At 48.3% G+C, this 19,991-nt stretch overlaps 1 protein-coding gene across 1 annotated transcript in view; it reads right to left on the bottom strand.

The window, feature by feature from the left end:
- Nucleotides 1–19,991, bottom strand: part of EYA2 (EYA transcriptional coactivator and phosphatase 2) — a 124,648-nt gene that overhangs the window by 61,376 nt on the left and 43,281 nt on the right. Inside the window, exons 5-6 of the mRNA XM_004687449.2 lie at nucleotides 9,450–9,517; nucleotides 7,802–7,979 (exon numbers count right to left, since the gene is read on the bottom strand). Of these exons, the coding sequence (XP_004687506.1) occupies nucleotides 7,802–7,979; nucleotides 9,450–9,517 (246 nt within the window). The remainder of the gene's footprint in view (nucleotides 1–7,801; nucleotides 7,980–9,449; nucleotides 9,518–19,991) is intronic.

Here is a 19,991-nt window from a genome sequence, read left to right as displayed (position 1 = left end):
GGGTTTAGTTAAAGCGCAGCACTGTTTGCTGCCACTGCAGCACGAGTTTGATCCCTGGCCAGGGAGTGACCCACAGGGCGTGGCAGACCTCTCCTGACCCACCTGCTGCTCCCCTCTGCAGTGTACTTCAATTTGCCTGTTCTGTTCTCTACCCTGTCTCTGGTGAATCCTCACACCCCCCACACCTCTGGCCTGTATCCAAGTCTTGTATGTAAAAATAAATAAATCTTAAAAAAAAAAACCAGTCTTTTTTTACTTAAGAGGCGTGCCTACTTTAATTAGGTGGGGTTATACAGGCATGAAGCCCCCTGCATGGGGAGGAGTCATCTATGATCTGAATTGGGTTCGGGCTGGCTGGACAGAAACTGCTGGGCTCATAGTGACCACAGGATGTTTGGGACAGGAGTGATGAGAGGTAGCTAGGCTCACAGCTTTGAAGGTTGTCCGGTCACCCCAGACAAGTCCCTCCTGGGGTTTAGGTTCCAGATCTAGGGTCCAAATTGGGTAGTTTTTTAAGTACAGAAGTTTTAAAGACTTGGTTTCTGGTTAGACTTTATTATGTTTATTTCACTAAGGAAATAAACTGCAGCCCCAAGGTGCTAGAAGCTCACTGTTGATTTTGCATGTTAGCGGAGGACCAGAGCTAGAATCTGAGCCGGCTCTCCTCCCTAGAGTGACAGACTCTGAGCAGGCCTGGGGCCTTAGGGCATGCGCCCCGTCGCCCCCCACTGTCTCATCTCACAGCTGTTGGTTTTAGCTCCCAAATGGATGCTGTGGGCTCCTTCTCCCCTTCCATAATCCAGTTCTTGGCTCGTCAGGGGGAAAATGCTTTTGTCTAAAAATACTTGGCAATGGATTGATTTTTTTCCTCCTCTGGAAGGACTATTTCCCTCCAAAACCCAAGGGACTAGGTTTGTTTATTTAATATTTATAAAACTTCTTAGCAGACTAAGGACATAATAAGAAAAGACGTGAGTTTGAGTTGTCGGGCCTGCTGGGCGGCCTCCAGCTCCCCAACATTTTCAGGATACAGGCTTAGAGCTTCCCAAACATCTATCTAGCAAAGACTTTCTTCAGGAGGACAGGGCAGTCAAAAATTCACAGATGCTTCTGAGTCATGCGAAGATCTTTATCCTGATTTACTTAGTAATTCTAAGGTTACAGGGGCTTAGAAAACATTTATTGTAGGCATCACGACTCAGGCAGAGTTTAAACAAAGGGGAACCACCACTCACCTGAGAAAGGTCTGAATAAGCTGAACTGAAGCCAGTTTATTAGGGAAGCCCCAACTCACCAAAAGTCTTTTCCCCAACCTTAGACAGTTTTAAGAATGAGATGTCCAAGTTCAAGGTCACAGGGCCTTCCCTGCTGATGCAAGGGTTTAAAGCGCAGCACTGCGAAGCTAGCTGCAGTCACTTCAATGTGAGTTTGATCCCTGGCCCAGGAAGTGACCCACATGGCACAGCAGACCTCCCCTGTCTCACCCACAGCTCCCTTCAGCATCAGCAATGTACTTTGTCCATCTGCCTGTTCTGCTCCCCACTCTGTCTCTGGGGGATCCTCTTTACCACTGCTGCACCTCTGGCTTGTACCCCAGTTCTGTATGCATAAATAAATAAATCTTTAAAAAAAAGTTTAAGTTCATAGCCAGAGACACACAGCCTAGAGCAATTTCTAGAAGGCTTTTTGGAGTTATTTCATTCTTATTCTCAGTCCCTTTTAATGTTCCAACTTATTTATCTTAATGGCTTTACTGAGGCCTGACAAACACTAGACCCATCGATCTAGAATGCACAATCTGATCAATTTTCACATGTGCACAGCAGTGAAACCGTCATTACAGTCAAGATGAACAAATCCACACCTCCCAGAGCTCCCCTGTGGCCCCTCTCTGGCCTCTTCCTCCTGTTCCCCTCCCCAGACAACCACTGATCTGCTTCCTTTCACCATTGATTAGTTTGCATTTTTTAGGATTTTAAACAAATGGAATCATACAATCTGTGTGTGTACATATATTTTCCTGGGTCTGTCTTTTTTTAATCAACATGATTGGCTTGAGATTCAGTCCATGTTAAATGTAGCAGCTCATTCCTATATGCTGATTATGGACGGTTATAACCATGATTGGTTTATCTGTTCACCCAGAGAGGGACATATAGTTTGATTCTAGTTTTGGCTCAGAATAAAGTTGCTATGAACATTCAAGCATCAGTCTTTATAAGGACACAGCTTTGGAATGCATATACACAGTCTTTTTAAGAAATGGATAAATCATTTTCCAAAGTGGTTGTACCACTTCATATTCCCACCAGCAGGGCGTGAGAATTCTAGTAGATTCATGTCCTTATAAGCTTTGGCAGGGCTAGTCTTTGAGATGACAGCCATTCTAGTGGGTGTGTAGTGACATGCCATTGTGGCTTTAATTTGTATTTCTCAAATGACTAACAGCCAGCATCCTGACCATGTGTTTTGTCCTTCCTACATCTTCTTTAGTGATGTAGGCTTTACCAGTTTGTTGTTTTCTTAGTAGTTAGTTTTGAGTATCCCTAAGACATTCTGGCTATATGTATAGATGATAAATTTATAATACAATGTTGAACAGAATTGGTAAGAGTGGATGCCCATGTTTTTAATCTTGGGAGTAGCAGCAGGACTTTTGTAGCTGATGTGTTAGTTAGTTTGGGCCACTCTATCCAAAATACCAGAGACTGCATGGTTTAAATAACAGGGATATTTTTTCATGGGTCTGGAAGCTAGGATATCTATGATAAAGGTATTGGCCAATTTAAGACTCCCCTTCATAGTTTGCAAATGCATGCTTTCCTGCTGTATCTGATAAAGAGAAAGAATTATCATTTCCCTTATGTATCTTCTTATAAGGGCACTAATTCCATTCATGAAGACTTCATCCCCAGGACCCAGTTAGTTCCTTAAAGCTCCACCTTCAAATAATATCACATCAGATACTGGGGCTCCAATCATGAATTTTGGGGGAGACACAGCATTTAGTCGATTGCATGTCTTTTTTTGATAAAGTTACTTTCTACTCCTACTTTATAATTTTACCAGAAGTAGATACTCTATTTTGTCAATGCTTTTTTTGTCTCTATTGAGGTGATATATTGCTTTCCTGGCTATATGGCAATTATATTAATTTTCAAATCTGCATCCTTCAGATTAACCCCACTTGAGAGTGATGCATCATTCTTTTTGAAGATATAATTGCACTTAATTTGCTAACATTTGTTTAGAGGTTTTGTGTTTGTATTTATTAAAGCTACTGATCTTTAGTTTTCTATTTTTTTATATTGTCTTTGGCTTTAGCATTAGGATAATGTTGGTCTCATAGAATGAACTTCAAAGTGTTCCTTCTTTGCTTTCTTGAAAAATTCATGTAGATTTAAGTGTTTGGTGGAATTAATTATTGAAGCCATCAGGGTCTAGAGATGTCTTTGAGGGACGACTTAACAAAACAGATATAGACCTGCTTAGGCTATCTATTCTTGATAAATTTAGTAAGTTTTTATCCTACAAGGAATTTGTTGATTTCATCTAAGGTCAAACTTATTGACATGATATTGTTCATACAATTCAATTATCCTATTTTAATATCTGTAAGTTCTGTAGTGATGTTATTGCTCTAATTTTATTGATAACTTGTGTCTTTTTTTTTTTCTGAATCAGCCTGTCTAGAGTTTTGTCCATTTTACCGCCTTGGAGAATTTACTCTTTTTCTAATTTCTCATGGTGGAAGTTGATGTCTTTGGTTGAAATCTTTCTTCTTTTCTATGTAAAAAACTGGTGCTAATTAAATTTCCCTTTTGTTGTGGTTTAGTAATAATTCATAAATTTTGATATGTTGTATTTTCATTTTCATTAAGTGCAAAATATTTTTAAATTTCCCTTTGGAGAGCAAGAGCAAGAGACCATTGATTTAATTATCAGTCTCTTCTGGAAACAACCTCATATTATTTCTGGAGCTACACCCGGCAATAATGTTTTACCAGCTACCTAGGCATCCCCTAGTCTGGTAAAATTAACCATGGCACATGGGTTACTTAGAAATATGTTATTTAGCTAAGCCTATTTGTGTATTTCCCAAGATTTTTTCTATTATTTATTTCTAATTTAATCCACTGGTTTTACAAACATACTTTTATGCTTTGAATCCTTTTAAATATAATGGGATTTGATTTATGGCCCAGAATATGTCTATCTTGGGAAGTGTCTCATGTATACTTAAAATGTTTAATTTCCTATTGTTCTATAGAGCAATCTATCGGTTGTTACTTCTAGTCTTTTCTTTTCATTTAGTTCCCTTCCTAGAGAGAAGTGACTGTAAACATTGCTTTTGTATTCTTCCAAAAATTTCATATGCAACTATGGGTATTGGGTTGTACTCACACTTAAAAAAAAAAAACAGAACAAAACCCAAGATCATATGATGCACATAATTTTGCATCTTGTTTTATTTTCACCTATCATAATAACTCAAAGAGTGATTCTTTTCTCTTTTAACAGGTTTACATATGACATTGGGAGATACCGCATAATTTACTTAAGCTGACTCCTGTTAATGGATATTTAGGTTGTTTCCAGTCTTCGGCCATGACAGTGGTGTAATAAATACTTTTACTTAAGCCTTTGTACCTATATGGAAGTTTATCTTTAGGCTAAATTCCTAGAAGTACAAAAGTTGGATTAAAGAGCACACATATTTTACATTTTGTTAGATGTTGCCAAATTGCATGGAAGAATCTTCCAAGTTTTTTTCTTGAGAGATTTGAAAAAAATTCTCCCATAGACAAAAGGGGGATGATTTGAGAAGTTAAAAAAAAAACTTCCAACTTCTTTTTTGACAATTTCTATCATACTTAAATGTTTTTCTTCCTCTTTTTTAATTTTAATATAATAGTTTATCTTTACATCATTTTGTGCCTTTTCCCATCTCAATTGTAATCCCCGTGGGCTTCCCATAACCAAATCACCCATGTGCCATTCACCATACTTAACTTTTTAAAAGAAAAAAGCCCTTAAGCAACCACTACTGGTTTGTTTTCTCTTGAGGAATGTCAGATACTGAGGATTTGCACTCTACATCAGCAAATTGCTCTCTGATCACCTGCAGATTGTTGGGGCTTCATGTGACTGCTAATGCAGTCAACAGACTGTACTGCCGTGGGGCGGGGAGAAGAGCCGCATGACACCGTACTCTGGTAGTGCAGTGTGAGCATGGTCTGCCGGCAACATATAACCCTCTTGAGTTTCTGGAGCTTGGAACCAACCACTCCAGGAGATCCTGGATAATTTCAAAAGTGGAGTTTTATGGGAAATTTTAAGAGAGTGCACAGATATGTGCGCGTGAGTGTATGCCCTCACATGGAGGCTCACGTGCCCTTCCTTTGTATCAGACACTGGGGAAAAGAAGCAAGAGACCTTGAATATAACTGACAATTATTTATGCCATTAGATTTTATGTGAGCTTGTTAGACACACAGTAAAAACCATCTCCACCACTTATTGTTGAACCTCAGACCGAGGGATAAATGAACAGGGGGAAACAATAAAGACAAATTTCAAAGAGACACAATGAGCTTTTCTGTTTGCTCCTAATGGGGAACAAAGATGACTTTCCCATGTAGCCCACATTCTTGGGAAGAAGTCTTTGGAATCTAGTTCACCACTGAATTATAGATAGCAGCCCCTACTGGAAGACATTCTGGTTACATTTCCTTTCTGCCTTTAATTTTTTTTATCAGTTTGTGTGTGTGTGTGTATGTGTGTGCGGTGTCTCTGGTTGAAACCAATTTGGAGAAGCCGCCTTCTGAAAAGCAGGATGGCCAAACACATTTCTAGATTATGGCAGAAAAATGCTTTTTACATTGTGTATCTTCAAAGAAAGAAATCTGGAATTTGTCAAGTTGGTACTACGTATTTGTTCAAAAATCTGTGATGAAATCTCAATGACCAAAAGCATGTTTATACCCTAAATTTTCTCAAAAATTGGCTTGCAAATGAGGAGCCACATCATACATTTGTCACCCAGCCCAGGGTAACTAACACGCCCACAGCGATGGAAAATATAAAGCTGCATGGAACAGCAGCACCAAGAACCAGAAACTAGAGAGGTGGGTCTTCACGACTGCATTTTTCTAATCACCAACCAACCAACATTCATTAAATGAATGCCCCTACACCACCATGCGGGCTTAGCTTCCACAAAGACCCAGAACGCCAGTAGATTTCAGGAAAGAAGAAGAAAGACAACATCATATTTACTTTGCATTTGGACCTGCTCATTGATTGCTGTCACACCATTTAACGTTAAGTCCAAACCAGGTCAGGAGAGAGAAGACGCATCATGGACAGCAGGTTTACGGGATGAATGAATGGTGAGTCGGACACCTCACTAAGGGGCCGGGGCCGGGGCAGGGATCCTACTGCACCTTGCTCGTGTGCGGGGGAGGGGAGCCTTCCTGGGATTGTGGACATCTTGTTTCTGCCCACGCGTGTCCCTTCTGTCTCGCGGCTACAATGCACTGAGTTCCTCTGGGAAACCATCTTCCCTTTGCTCACTCCCTGCGGTTTTTGGGGCTGTGGGGATGAGTGGCTGCCCCATTCAGCATTCCACTCCACTGGCCACAGAGTTACTTTGCGGGTGGCGTAAGCTGGGCGAGTGCTGCTTAACGGGGAGCTCTGTAGAGGCTGAGGAAGAAGCCAGGGCCTCTGGGTTAGCAGGCCGGGTGGAGCCTGGAGCAGCTGGCAGTCATCTTTGGCACTGCAGGGAAGAGCCTCTTAGAGTGACGTGAGCCCATAAAAATGCAGAGCCAGAAGGAAGAGGCGACCAAGCCCAATATTTCATCTGAACCCCTGACTGTGCCCTGAACCCCTGTACATGTTGGTGCAGACGGCTAAGATCGCCTTTTTTGGCTTAAGCGAGTTTGAACTGAAGTTTCTATGTTTTGAAGCCAAACATCTCGATGAGTAAGAGGGCCTCTTAGAACCGGAATGCCTTATGCAAGTTATCCACGCAAGGATGGTCTGAAGGATTCTAGAATTCCTGAGGGTTCCGCTTAAAGGGAGAACCCCAGTTTGAAGGCCTCTGCCTTTCTGTTCTCAAGTGGTCCTGGGGACACACTCGCAGCTGCATCTGGTCAGTGGGTAACAGGGGCCAGGCCTGAACCCAGCTCCGCCAGCGGCTGCCAGTGGGTTACTTAGCCCGCTGGTCGCCACGGTCTTCTCCGGAAGGGAGGGGGCGGCTGAAAACACGTTCCTTATTACAACTTATAATTGTGTAATTATAAGTCTTTCTTTCTTAGATCAAGTACGCCTTGTACTTTCCACCTGGAAAGCAGCAGCTGCTTAGTTAGTATTTGTTGAATCAGTATGTGAGTGATCAGACGGGAGTGTTGGGTCTCCTGATGGCGGGGAGTGGGAAGGTGACGAACACTTGCTTCCTGATGACCCCGGCGAGCCAACTCCGGGGCCTGCACAGGCGGGCAGGGGCCTGCATCTGTCTACACGGGGCGGTCGCCTCAGCTCAGCCAGCCTGGTCACTTAGGAGTGTGGACCTAGAGGAGGGGATCTTTCAGACCAGATCTGTTAGGTGAAAATTCCACAGGTGCAATGACACACACACACACACACACATACACACACACAGAGCCGGTGAAGTCCATCTGGGGGCAGGCGCTGGCCCTTGTGTGGCCAGTTCATTCCAGATGGGACCTATGTCCAGTTCCTCCTTCGTGGAAGAGCTCACCCCCAGCCCTACATGACAGGTGACGATTGTCATACGTACCGGACAGCGACTCAGAGCTCTGGCTGGGGACGTTGTGTGAGGCTTCCTGGAGGACGTAGGTGGACGTGGAGAGCGGGGACGGGCAGATGCCGCTGGCCGGGACATAGGGAGGGCTGTAGGACGAGCTGTAGTACTGGGAGTACTGGCTCTGCGGGAAGCCGGGGTAGGAAGGGTAGTCCTGGCAAGGAGACACAGGTAGTGAGGAAGGAGGCCTGTGGGCAGGGCCTTCAGCCGGCCAACAGGGAGGGCCTCGTGCGTGGTCTGCTGGGTCTGTCTCTATCCCTCCCTCCTGCCACAGGGGCTCCGTGAGGGCAGGGACTTTCCTGAGAAGCAGCACCTGAGACAGGATTCAGGTGCAGGTGGCGTATTTGGGAGGCAAAGGTGACACCCGTTGGAGAGCAGGGAAGTGAGCCGGTGAAGGAGCGGGGAAAGCAGACAACTCCGGGCTCCAGAGGCAGGGCCAAGCTGCTGGAGGTGGGCAGGGGCACCCGGAGGGGCCCACGGTGGCAGCGACAGGGCCCGTCTTGGCTGCGGCTGTATCTGGGACAATGAGGGGCTCACACGGCCCCTCCGTCAGTACTGACGGCAGCAACGAACAAGCAAAGGAATAAGAAAGGCCATGCACACCCCAGGTGGAGGGGATCCAGAATCTTCGGTGAGGAGGGCTGCAGACCACCCTGCAGAAGGCCAATTCTCGCTCAAGTTCTGCTTAAACCAGCCAGAGCGTCCAGTTCACGCTGTGCGCGACGCAAACTGTTTGGAATATCCTGCCCCGCCATCACGCCGACCAGTGCCTCTCAACCAGCAAGGAACTCATGGAAGAGGCGTTTCCAGGTTCCTCTCAGGCCCACGGAACCAGATTTCCTGGGAGGTGTTTAGAGAGTTTGTGTTTTTGACAAGCTCCATCTGTGAGATGGATAAACGCCCAGTGCACAGAGTCGCACCCAAGAACTCTTTTATTTAATCTATGTGTCTAGAACCCTGAAAATTAAAAAAAAAAAAAAATACACAGAACACTGTTCCTGTACCCCAGGGTGAGTCACTCAGGCACTTCAGTCTGCTGAAGAGGCAGCACATTCCTCAGACTTAAATGGGTTCAATATTTCTAGAGCGCATCAACACAGATTCTGTCGGGTTAACGCTTGCCTGAAAGCATCCTAACCGCTCCCCAGGGAATAATTTCAGCTGCGGAGAAAGATGCCCATTTAGTCCTCGGCATCCTTCAGCTACTAGGTCAGTTTTTAGTTCACTCTCGAAGTGAGCCAGAGAGGCTCGAACTCCGAGTCAGCATCCAAGCCAGCAGTGGCTTGGCTGGATTTAGCCGGTATCTACAAAACCCCACTGTGTGCTTTCCCCGACACGGGGATGCAGAGGCCAAGAGCGTGTACTTTCACCCTGGAGATGCTCATGGCCAGGTAGAGGGCACGTGTGTTTCCCCTCGTCTGACCCAGATTCAGCAGCAGCGGGTGGGGGGCGGCACTGGTCAGGCTGGAACATGGCATCTTGGAAATATTCTAGTAAGTCCAATTTCTCGGCCATGAAGCTCTGGGACTGCTCCCACCGTGGTCTCCAAACCCAGGGTGGGAAACCGTGGGTGGGAGTGGCATTCTGGGTGCCCTGGCTGGGGCTCCGTGGGGCATGTGCCTACCTGGTGCACACCTCCAAATCCTGCCGTGCTGGTCAGTCCATTGGCACCTTGGTACATCCCGGCCGGGCCTGCAGGAAGGAGGAACAGTGTTCAGGCGGGTTTCTGACGGTCCGGGGGGACGTGGGGGAGAAAGATGCAGCGAAAGGCGTGTCTCTGAGTCAGGAACCCGTGGCTGCGGAGAGTTAGCTAATGTCTTCGAAGCTCAGTTCTCTCCATTTATGAATAAAATAAGTAACACTTCATCAAAGAATTGTGGTGAGAAAGAAGTGAGATAGTGCACACATCAGTTTCTGGGATTCTATAACTAGGTTTCCAAAATTATGTTGGGGTTATCTGGAGAGTTCTCATGTCATAAGTTCTTGTGTATTTGCAAGGTGTTATTACACACCCTGCCTTGACCTAAAGCATTTCTGTGATAGTTCGTCCCTCATTTAATGACTCTCCGGGAGCTTTCCTAGGATGACTGCTTTGCTATTTGTATTGTTCACTAGCTAGAGAACAGCTCATCTGTTATATGGAATGGGGTTTGAAACAGAAACGAAGGGAAATTACACGTAACAATACATACAATATATCGGGCATTTGACAGTCACTTATGCTCATTTACTTTGGAAGGAGAGCTTATACTAGTTGCTGACACAAACACACAAACAGAAACAAAGAGAAAAGCAAAAACAATGAAGAAATAACAGTAAGTGTCCATAACAGAAAATTTAGTTTTAAGTTAGACAGCGCTGGCATTAAATACATTCACCTGCTGAACGGCCAGCAGCGAACACCTCCAGGCTTTTTCACTTTGCAAAGCTGGAGGTCCAGCCACTGGGCAACAACTTCCTGGTCCCCAGCCCCTAGGGGCAGCCTCTGGGGCCACTCTCCTATTTGCTGTCTGGATTAGATGGCTTGGAATCAGACACCCTTGTCCCTTAGTAGCTGTAGACTCTGCAGCATGAGTCGGAATGAATCAGGGGAAGAGAAGCCCAGGACACAGTTGCCCTGGACATGCCCCCACCCCCCATTCCGGGGGAATAACCCCAGAAACCGCGAGCACAGAACTGGCCCACGCCAGTGTGGCAGGCTGGATCCCAACCTGTCCTCAGTGGCCTGCCCAGACACGCCTGGCAGAAGGTCCAGGCCAGGCTAGTCTATTCAAGGTCACTTTTGGGGCCCAGGTTGCCATGGTAACTCTACCTGTTGCCCTCAGGACCCAGCAGCCCTGGAAGACTCCTGCAGACAGTGTATTCTCTCCCGAGTTCTCATTTCTTTTATGCCAGTCTTCTCCATGACGCCCTAGGGCGGGCTTCGAAACAAACAGGCCACAGACTCCTTCCTTGCTATTCTTTCTCCCAAACAGCCTCTTGTTTGTTTTTACTTTGTGACCCAGGGTCATTTGAAGAATGGACAGCTGAACAAACCGCAGTCGCCCTGCAAAGGCAGTCGCCCTGGCAGGGGGAGGTCCCGGCCATGCCAGAGTGGCCTGGGAGGTGGGGCTCGTGACCCCAGAAATCTTGTGCCACAGTGTGTGGTTTGCAAAGGACCCGCCTGGAGCTGGAATGTTAAACATGGACTTGTGCCTCCACCCGGTGGGGGGGAAGCCCAGCAAGGTAGTAAGGGCTGGGGAGGCGAGGATGAGGGGAGGGAACTGCCTCTCTCAAGGGGTCCCCCAAAATCTAGTACTGCAGCTCTCTCATATTAGTATAATTTCTGCTTTCAAGCTGGGTACACGGCTGACCAGAATGGGCACAACGCCTTCCCAGCTGCCTGGTGGCTGGTCGGTGATGAGTTCTAGGAGGGGCGGAGTTCATGTGTGCAACGTTCTGGCTGTGCCCTTAAAGGGCAGGGCAGGACCCGAATGGGGCCCTCTTGGCTCACACAACTGAGCAGCGAGACCTACAGAGTTTGCACCTGGCCACAGGGCGGATCAGACCCGCCACATGAGTTTGGATTTTTATTCGTTTATGTAAGACTTTAAAAAATTTATTAGTTTTTAACAAATTTTAAAAATCATTTAAATATTTTAAATGTATTATGCATAAAAAAACTGGGGTGTAGGCCAGAGGTGGGGGGATGAGAGGACTCACCAGAGACAGAGAGGGGAGCAGAAGAGGCAGATCTACCACAATACTGCTGGACGGGGCAGCGGGGAGGCAGGAGAGGTCTGCTGCACCGTGTGGGTCAGCTCCCTGGCCGGCGATCGAACTCAGGCCATAGTGGTAATAGCGCTGAGACTTAACCCCTAGGCCCAGTTTGGACTTTTAGGTAAAAAAGAAATATATTCCTTTCTAATTGAAGACAGTACTACTTTTTGTGTCATTATGAGAAACTGCTATTGTTGGGCTGATTGGTTTTCTTGGGTTTTAAGTAAAGGCAGACTCTTAATGCCTGGCTTAGCAAAAGAGTTTTTAAGTAGATGTTCACTCACTCACTCATTCATTCAACAATTCAATTCCTGGCGATGTATCCAATAGTACTGTGTCAGGAACAGCTCTAACTGTGTGCATGGGGTGGAAGTTTACATTCAGAGAAGAAAAAGAGAAGACAATCACGTGGACAGATACACAAGGAGTTAGATCATTCCAGACACTGCAGCAATGCACTGATTCATATGTGCCGTGCAGCTGAAGTGTGGGCTGCAGGCCGCGGCCTGCAAACACATTATCCCCAGCCCCCTTGAGATGCATCCCACAGAAGTACAGGAATCGAGAGCCAGTGTATAGGAACTAACTTCTAGTATCTGCTGAACTTGGTAATAAAAAACCAGGGCTTTTGATTTGGATGTCTTTTAAAATAGTTCGTTGCTTATCAATCTTTTAAAATAATTGCTTCCTTTCCCCTCTTTCCTATTTGACATTCTCTCCCTACTCCCCTGCTCCTTCTGAAATTTTAATATTATAGACATAATGTTTCTCTCACTCTCTCTCTCTCTCTCTCTCTCTCTCTCTCTCTGTGTGTGTGTGTGTGTGTGTGTGTGAGAGAGAGAGAGAGAGAGAGAGAGAGATTTTCTGCAGGATTTTCTGCAGGATGAGAAGCAATCCTCCTGGATGGAGAAATGGACAATGGCTGGAGGGAGGGGAAAGCAGTGGGTGGAAAAAGTGAATAAGATGTGCGAGGAGTCCTGGGCAGAGGGACTGTTTTCTGCATCCACACACACCTGTTGAGCAAGCTCAGATGCCCAAACCCAGTGGCGGTGTGCAGAGTGTGAGTTAGGCAGGTGAGGGAGGAGATGGAAGGAGTTGGTGTGGGCACGATGAATGGAGGCTGACATAGAGCTTCACTTCTGGGAAGCAACAGGGAGTGGCTGTGATTGTGGCAAGTGGAAATTGCAGGAAGTTTCTATTGCAGGAAGGGCTACTGCTTGACTGCCCCAAGAGGCATTCTCAATCCCTTTCACCTTGCTTGCTTTTCTACTTGCTTTCCCTGTGTCCTGAGCTTCAAGTGATACAATCTAGTTTTCAGCAAAGGGGCTTTTGGAGAGACTTTTCTTTTGCTTGCATGCCCTTTTTCCCCAGGTCTTCCCCAGCATGTAAAGATGTTGTGCCTGGGGTTGTGGCAGCCATCTTGGGACATGAGGTCATCAGCGTAAGTGAAAAATGCCCCACAGGTGAGGCTGAAGGAGAGAAAGGGCGAGAAGCTGTCCCTCGAAGGTCTTCACGCTGCTAAACCAACCTTGAGGTCCAGACTTCTTGTTAAACATACAATAAACATTACTACAGATTAAGGCAACACTCGTTGGGTTTTTTGTTACTTGCAGGTAAAAGCACTCCTAACCCACATGCTACTCAACTCCAGCCAACCTCTGTCACTGGAAACCTGAGTCTAAGGTAGCCAGGGCCCCTGAATTTTCAAGAGACGTCAGAAATATGAGATCTGCACATGAAATTTCCCAGTTTTTAAATGTAGGCAACAAAAATACAAACGGGCAGGACAAAACTAAACAAAGAGCGTTTGCAGACTGGATGTGGCCTGTGGGTTTCCAGTTTACGGCCCTGGCCCAGGATACAGACCCTCCGAGACTCCTGTGCCTGCATGTGGCCGTGGCTCTGACTCTTGCCCAGTGCCGGCGGTGCGCGTGGTGTGAGGGGATGGTCATCAGGCCCCGCCTGTCTTTGGCACCCAGGCTGCTGCTGAGAAAGGACTAATGTGCTACTTCATGTGTGCCTTTAATTCACATTTTTCTGAAGGCTGGAGACCAGACTGGTTGCTCTGTGCAATTGCTCCTTTTGTCAAGGAGCTGGTGACAGTCACCACGGAGACCCCTTCTCTCTCTCCTGGGTTGAACTCAGTCTAGCTAAATTAATCCAAACTCTTGGAAGCATTTCAGTTACTGGCAACTGGATTAACAGCTTGACAAATACTAAATAATAATAATCAGAGCCTCCATTTATTAGCACCATTCTCCTCCAGGCTAGTCGCTTTACAGGCATTATCTTGTTTTATCTCCACCACCATCCCTGTGGAGCAGGGTTCAAGCCCAGGTCGGCCCGACTCCCCGCCCAGGCTCCCGACCAGCAGGCAGCCCTGCCTTGCAAGCCCCGGTGGGCCCCGGTACAGGTCACTGCCTGTCTCTGCTGCCGCGGGCAAGCTGATTTCACTGGCACCTCAGCTGCAGCATGCCACCTCCCGCAGTGCAAAGAACGCCTCACACGCCATCCCAGTGAACAGCACCCCTCACTGGCCTATCTGCTTGGGCTTCATCTTCCAATGTCCTTGTCCACAGTAGCCCCCACAGCTGGTGTTCACTCGTCTCAATGGGGTCTTATGATGTTAGTACTAGTGGAGATTCGCTAAAGGCACGCAAGACTTCATGTGAAAAGGGGCTGGATACGTAAGTGGGAGGGGACAGTGAAAGAAGTCAGCCAATAATGTGCAAAATGGAGAAGCCACAGCAGGTAGGGCGGGCCACTGTTAGGTGACCTCGCCTCCTCCAGCTTACCAACCATGACGAGGGACAAAGCGCAGACCCTCCGGGGGCCTCTCTCTGCTCTTACTGCCCCAGCATACAAGAGGTGACAGCAAAGACTCAGCAGGCCCCTGCCCTGCCCCTACTCGGCTGCGTCATTCATGGGGGCAGTCACTTATTCACTCAACTAGTATTTACCGGTGCCCGAAATGTACCAAGACTTCTCCCTTAAGAAAGGACTGGCTCCTGTCTTCTCGGGTCACAGCATCTGGAAAGGAGTGGAAGTCAACAGGATCCACATGTGCCTATCGGGTGGCCCCGATGATCGTGGGTGAGAGGTTCACATATCTAAGCCTCGGTTTCCCCATGTGTAAACTGGAGCCACACGTTGTTTACTCGGTTCATTGCGAGGAGTCTCTGAGATCAGACGTACCAAGGACAGAGCCAGGCACAGCGTGTCCTGTGGGTGGTGTGTTAATGACCTCCACAGGCGGTATCAACATGGGGGTACTTCACTGATGGACCATTTAAAAAATATTCACGGGGGCTCTCCCTGAGGGTGCAACGGGTTAAAGCGCAGCACTATGAAGCTACGGCAGCCACCGCAGCACGAGTTTGATCCCCAGCCAGGGACCCACATGGCGCGGCAGACCTCCCCCGACCGCCTACTGCTCCCCTCAGCAGTGGACTTCGTGGATCTGCCTGTTCTGTTCCCCACTCTGTCTCTGGTGAATCCTCTCACCTCCTGCACCTCTGGCCTGTACCCCAGTTCTACATGTATAAATAAATGAATCTTTAAAAAAATATTCATGGGAATAAAACATCCAGGGAAGGTTAAAAAACAAAACCCAACCCAAACCCAAAAAACTAGAGAGAAACAAACCAAACAACTTGGATAAGGCCAGGGAGCAGATCTCAAATGAAAACCTGAGCTTCCGGGGCTCAGATGAGCTCAGCTCCGAGACGACAGGGACACAGTCTGCATGTCGGGCGGTGGGGGTGGGGAGTGGGGTGGGGAGGTGGGGGGTGAGCAGTGTCCACTGCATTGTCCAGCCAGGCCGGCCGGCTTCACAAACCCAAACACGCACCCAGCGTCTGTCCTCCACAGCCCGACTGCACGTGGAGCCCAGGCCACATCTGTGTCCAATCAAGCCAGTGGCCAAATGTCACAATACCCTCATTCACAGGTAGCGGAGAGCGCATTTAACTGGTAATAAAACAAGCCGCATTCCAGAGCATGCCATTTCAGACAGGCGGCCCTGTCACCACGCCTCTGCCACACGAGCAGGGATAATGCCGGGGCGGAGCTGGGGGGTACAGGGAGGTAGGGAGGCTCGAGGGGAAAGCGGGACCCGTGCTGGGGTGGAAGGACGTGCAGGGAGCGGTGAGGGTGTGCACAGCAGGCTGCAGAGTGCAGATGCTACTCTGAGCGCATGTGGGACTCAACAATGAGGCCGGTAGTTTTCAGTCACGGTGCGGCTCGGTAAGAGGAGTCATGGAGGGCTTCCGGGAGGAGGTGACAGTGGGACAGAAGCCAGCCAGGTAAAGAGCTGGAGAGAGTGTCTCAGGGTGGGGGACACCGCCAGTGTCAAGGCCCTGAGTGGGAGGAATGGGGAGAAGGCAGAGTGGGGTGCAGAGGATGGTGGGGGCAGTGGTCATTGCTGAGACGGGAGAGGTCTTCAGGGGTTGAGTTACATGGGGCTTACTGCTGGGCTCCTCTCTGTATGGCTGCTGAACAAGTAAAGTCATTATAATAAAGTCAATATCAAAATCAACAGGCAACTATAAACCAGAGGGCGAGAGGGGAACAGGCTCAGGATAGGGTGGGCAGAGACGAGGGACTAGGGTGATGGTGTCTTGGTGGTGGGAATTTCAGGGGAACTGGGGTGAGAAAGCACACACTGTAGACAAATGAAAAACGATGTAAAAAATAGACAAAATAAAAAATATATTACAAAAATTTCTCCCTCGAGACTAGCTGTGATCTCCAGGTCTTGGCATTTATGACCGCTTCTTCCCGGGAGAGAACACACCCATTGTCCACTGACCAGAGAGACATAAAAAGTCTCTCAAAAAACAGATGGAAGATGGGGCCATCACCCTGATGCCGCCCCCCTCACAGACCTCCACGTCACCACCCTCCCCGGCGCGCCTCTAGCCTCCTCCTCCATCGCCACGTCCACGTGCCTGGCTGGGGGCTGCCAGGTCTCCACACCGACCTCCCTGCTCTGCTCACCCTCGATCCGCCCTCTGCCCTTCGGCGCGCCCGGCCCTCTCCACGCCCTCTGAAATCCGCTCCCGTGTTTCGGTCACAGTGATCATTCACCTCATTCCCATCAGGACAGGGTGCGGGGGCCTTTGTCTTTCTGTCACCCAGTTTTTAGCCGAGGAGGCAGCACCCAGTGCTCCGCAAATGATTTTGGAAAACAGAAGGAAAAGAGCAACGTCTGGTTCTTGGCATATTTCTGGTACCCAGTGCTGTCTCCGGCACACAGCAAACCTCCCATCGCTACTGGCTGGACAAACAGATGAGGAATGTCAACGAACGGCCCTTGGTGGGCCAAGGGCCCTAACCAAGTGTGAAGTCCCTTTTGTTGGTTAGTCTGACGTAGCCCCCACCTGAGAGTAATAGAGCACAGAAGGTTCTCTTGTGGCCCACCTTACTCATTTTGCCAGAGTTGACTGAGCACCTGCTCCGTGTCCGTCTGTCCTAAGCACTGAGGACAGAGCAGTGGGCAAGGAGCGGGTGTGGGAAAGGCTGAGAGTAGTCGCCTGGGTCAGTGAAGGCCTCAGATGTGCTAGAGCTCGGGACAAGCAGCGCAGGGGTGGGTCCGGATGGGCAGGGCAGAGTCCACATTGGAGCACAGACAGAAGGTGAGATCGAAGCCCAGAGAGGTTAAGCAATTTGCAACATCCAACTCAGCAATTCCAAGTGGCCAAGCTGGGATTCGAACCTGACTCGGGGCCTGTTGTTTTTCATTGCATTATGCTCCCCCTCCAACCTACTGGGGTTCCCATTCCACCCATTGCTTCATAAGCTTTTTTGGCGGTTTTGTTGGGTGTGTTCCCTCCGTGCAGGGGTCTGATTTGTTGATTAGCGGTGGTTCCCCCTGGGCTAACACCCTCATATTTGGATGCCAGCTGCAGGCCCATTGGAGACCGGCAGCCAGCACTCAGCAGAGGGAGGTCTGCTGGAGGTCGGGGGGGGGGGCCGGGGGGGCTCGCCCTGGGACAGACGGAGGCCAACATCTGGTTTGTGACAGGGTGGCGGTCCCACGGGCCACAGTAGGGCCTCTGGTCTAAAGTTTCCCGGTAGTAAAGACAACCTTGTCCAAATTGATACTTCTTACAAATAGAGAGGTCAAGTGCTTACCAAAATGACCCCCCACAGCAATCCCCACACGCCTCATGTGGTCACAAATCCTACATCTGTCTGACCCGCTGGGGCTCAGAGCCTGGTAAAGCACCGCCCACTCTCGCTCTCGGGAACTCTTGGGGCGCACCCCGGTTATTCTCTGCGAATGTCAACTCCTCCCCTGTCCTTGCACAGCTGCCTGCCTCAAGTGTTTGCCATTAGGAACGAGGTTCTTCGCAGACCTGTAAATTCCAAGTAGGTCCACGTAACGCACCCCAGGAGGATGTGAGAGTAAGTTATGCGAAGGCCACCACTTCCCTTAAGATGTCTCCCCCTTTGAGATCAAAGCCAGCCCGTCCCTGGTTTTAACAGCCATAATTCACTCCTTGCCCTAAAACCTCATGTTGCTTTTAAAGATTTGATGGTCCGAGCAGCTGCGGGCCGGGCTTTCATCTCTGTTGGTTTATTTCCCGTCTCTGGTCATCCCTTCCAATCCCTATAGCTGAAGTTATTACCGAAGGCCCTGAATTTGGGTGCTGTCTCTCCCCACTCCCGCCATCACCAGGAGTGTTTTCCCGCCTGGCTGAGCACTCGGGGGGTGCTCACATTCGCGGAGCACATCCTGTGTGTCAGCCCCAGGGATGGAGGGCTGTCGACCGGTCCGGCTGGACATTTTGTTCCTATTTCCTTCTCTCGCCACACAAGGAAAGCATTTAAACCAAGGGGCTAGAGGGCATGGACTCCAGATCAAGGTCAACATCACCGGTAATAAGGCCGACTGGTATCATGTAGCCCCTAAGGTGCACCGAGGGGTGACATCGCTTGTGTGGTCTCCTTCCCCCAACACACCCCTCCATCGGCTCACGAGGAGCACAGATGCGCCCAGGTGGAGGTACCCACGTGTCTGGCCGGAGTTTGCCAACCTGTCGGGTTGATGGGGCACTGAGGGTGGGACCAGAAGAGGCGTGTGATCCAATGGGGGGGTGAGGGGGTGGTTCCGGACGGGCTCCTGGCACAGAAAGTGAGGGTTTGCGATAAAAGAAGATAATCCAATGCCATCTGCGGCCCCACGTGGATGGAGTCAGAAGGGATTGTGCTTAGTGAAATAAGTCAGAAAGAGAAAGAAAGATCCCGGATGGTTTCACTTACAGGGAAACCAAATAAGGGGGAATATAGCAGTTAAAATAAAAGAAACCGAGAGAACAAAACTAAAGAAAAATAATCAGACAGCTATAAATCAGAGACATTCTGCAGGGGAGGAGGAGGAGGATATAAAATATGGACAGGAAGAGCACAGGGCGGTGGTGCACAGGCGCACTGGTGGCGGGAATTCTATGGGCACTATGCCTGGTGGAAAGTATATACAGATAAAGAAACCATTCAAATGAAAACACAGAAAGTGAAGGTTGTGGAAACGGGAAGGGAAGGTCTAGTATCGTCTGAAGCTCAGTTCAAAGCACTCGCTACCATTCATTTCTGGGGTCTGGCTACCGTGCTACGTACAGCCTGGAGATGTCCCCAGTAGGGGAGTGGGTGAAGGCTATCCAGGGTGGCCCAACGGGCTAGTTTCTCCATATGACGTGTGTCATCTTTTCAAAACCGAAACTTACTTTAAAACAAAAAGTTAAATGCAAAAGGAGCTAGAATTCTGAAAGGCAGAGTTTGCAAGGGCTGCATCCCGGCTATTACACCCAGGCAAGTCATCTGACTCTTCTGTGCCTCAGTCTCCCCGTCTGCAAAATGGGAGTTCAACATAGCACTCGTCTTCCAGGGTGCTCGTGAGAATCAAATGACTCAATACACACAATGTGTGAGGAACTATATCTTGTAATGGTGATTACAAGAAAGAATAATGATTCTGCTATTTTTCTTTTGTTAGAAGAATGAAGTAAAGCATGCACAGCTCAATGCCTTCTATCAGCTTCCCAAACCAGTCCATTCCATAAAATCTGCCAAGGAGCTGATGTACAGAATTTTAAAAACTTACCACATGGAATAATTTCCCCTAAAAATCCAGATTTTGACCTTCTCTTGGGACAAAGAAGTGAGGCAAACTCTGGAAAACTAGACCTATTTTCTCATATGTAGTCATATGCTAGAAATCAGTCGTGGCAGGCTTTTTCACAGGTGACTACACTCCCCTCCCTGCCCTATTGTCTCCCGAATCCTGACGATAAACCCCACTCTCCTTGGTCTGATAGCTTTCTTAAGAGTCAAAAAACAGTTCTGTGTATCTGGAGTCGACGGAATAATGATCCCATCGGATGGCTATGTCCTAACTCCAAGAGCC

Source organism: Condylura cristata, unplaced genomic scaffold, assembly GCF_000260355.1.
Source record: "Condylura cristata isolate star-nosed mole 26May11 unplaced genomic scaffold, ConCri1.0 scaffold00022, whole genome shotgun sequence".
Lineage (NCBI taxonomy): Eukaryota > Metazoa > Chordata > Mammalia > Eulipotyphla > Talpidae > Condylura > Condylura cristata.
The sequence above is the reverse complement of the archived record's forward strand: the minus strand, read 5'-3'. Positions and strand labels throughout refer to the sequence as shown.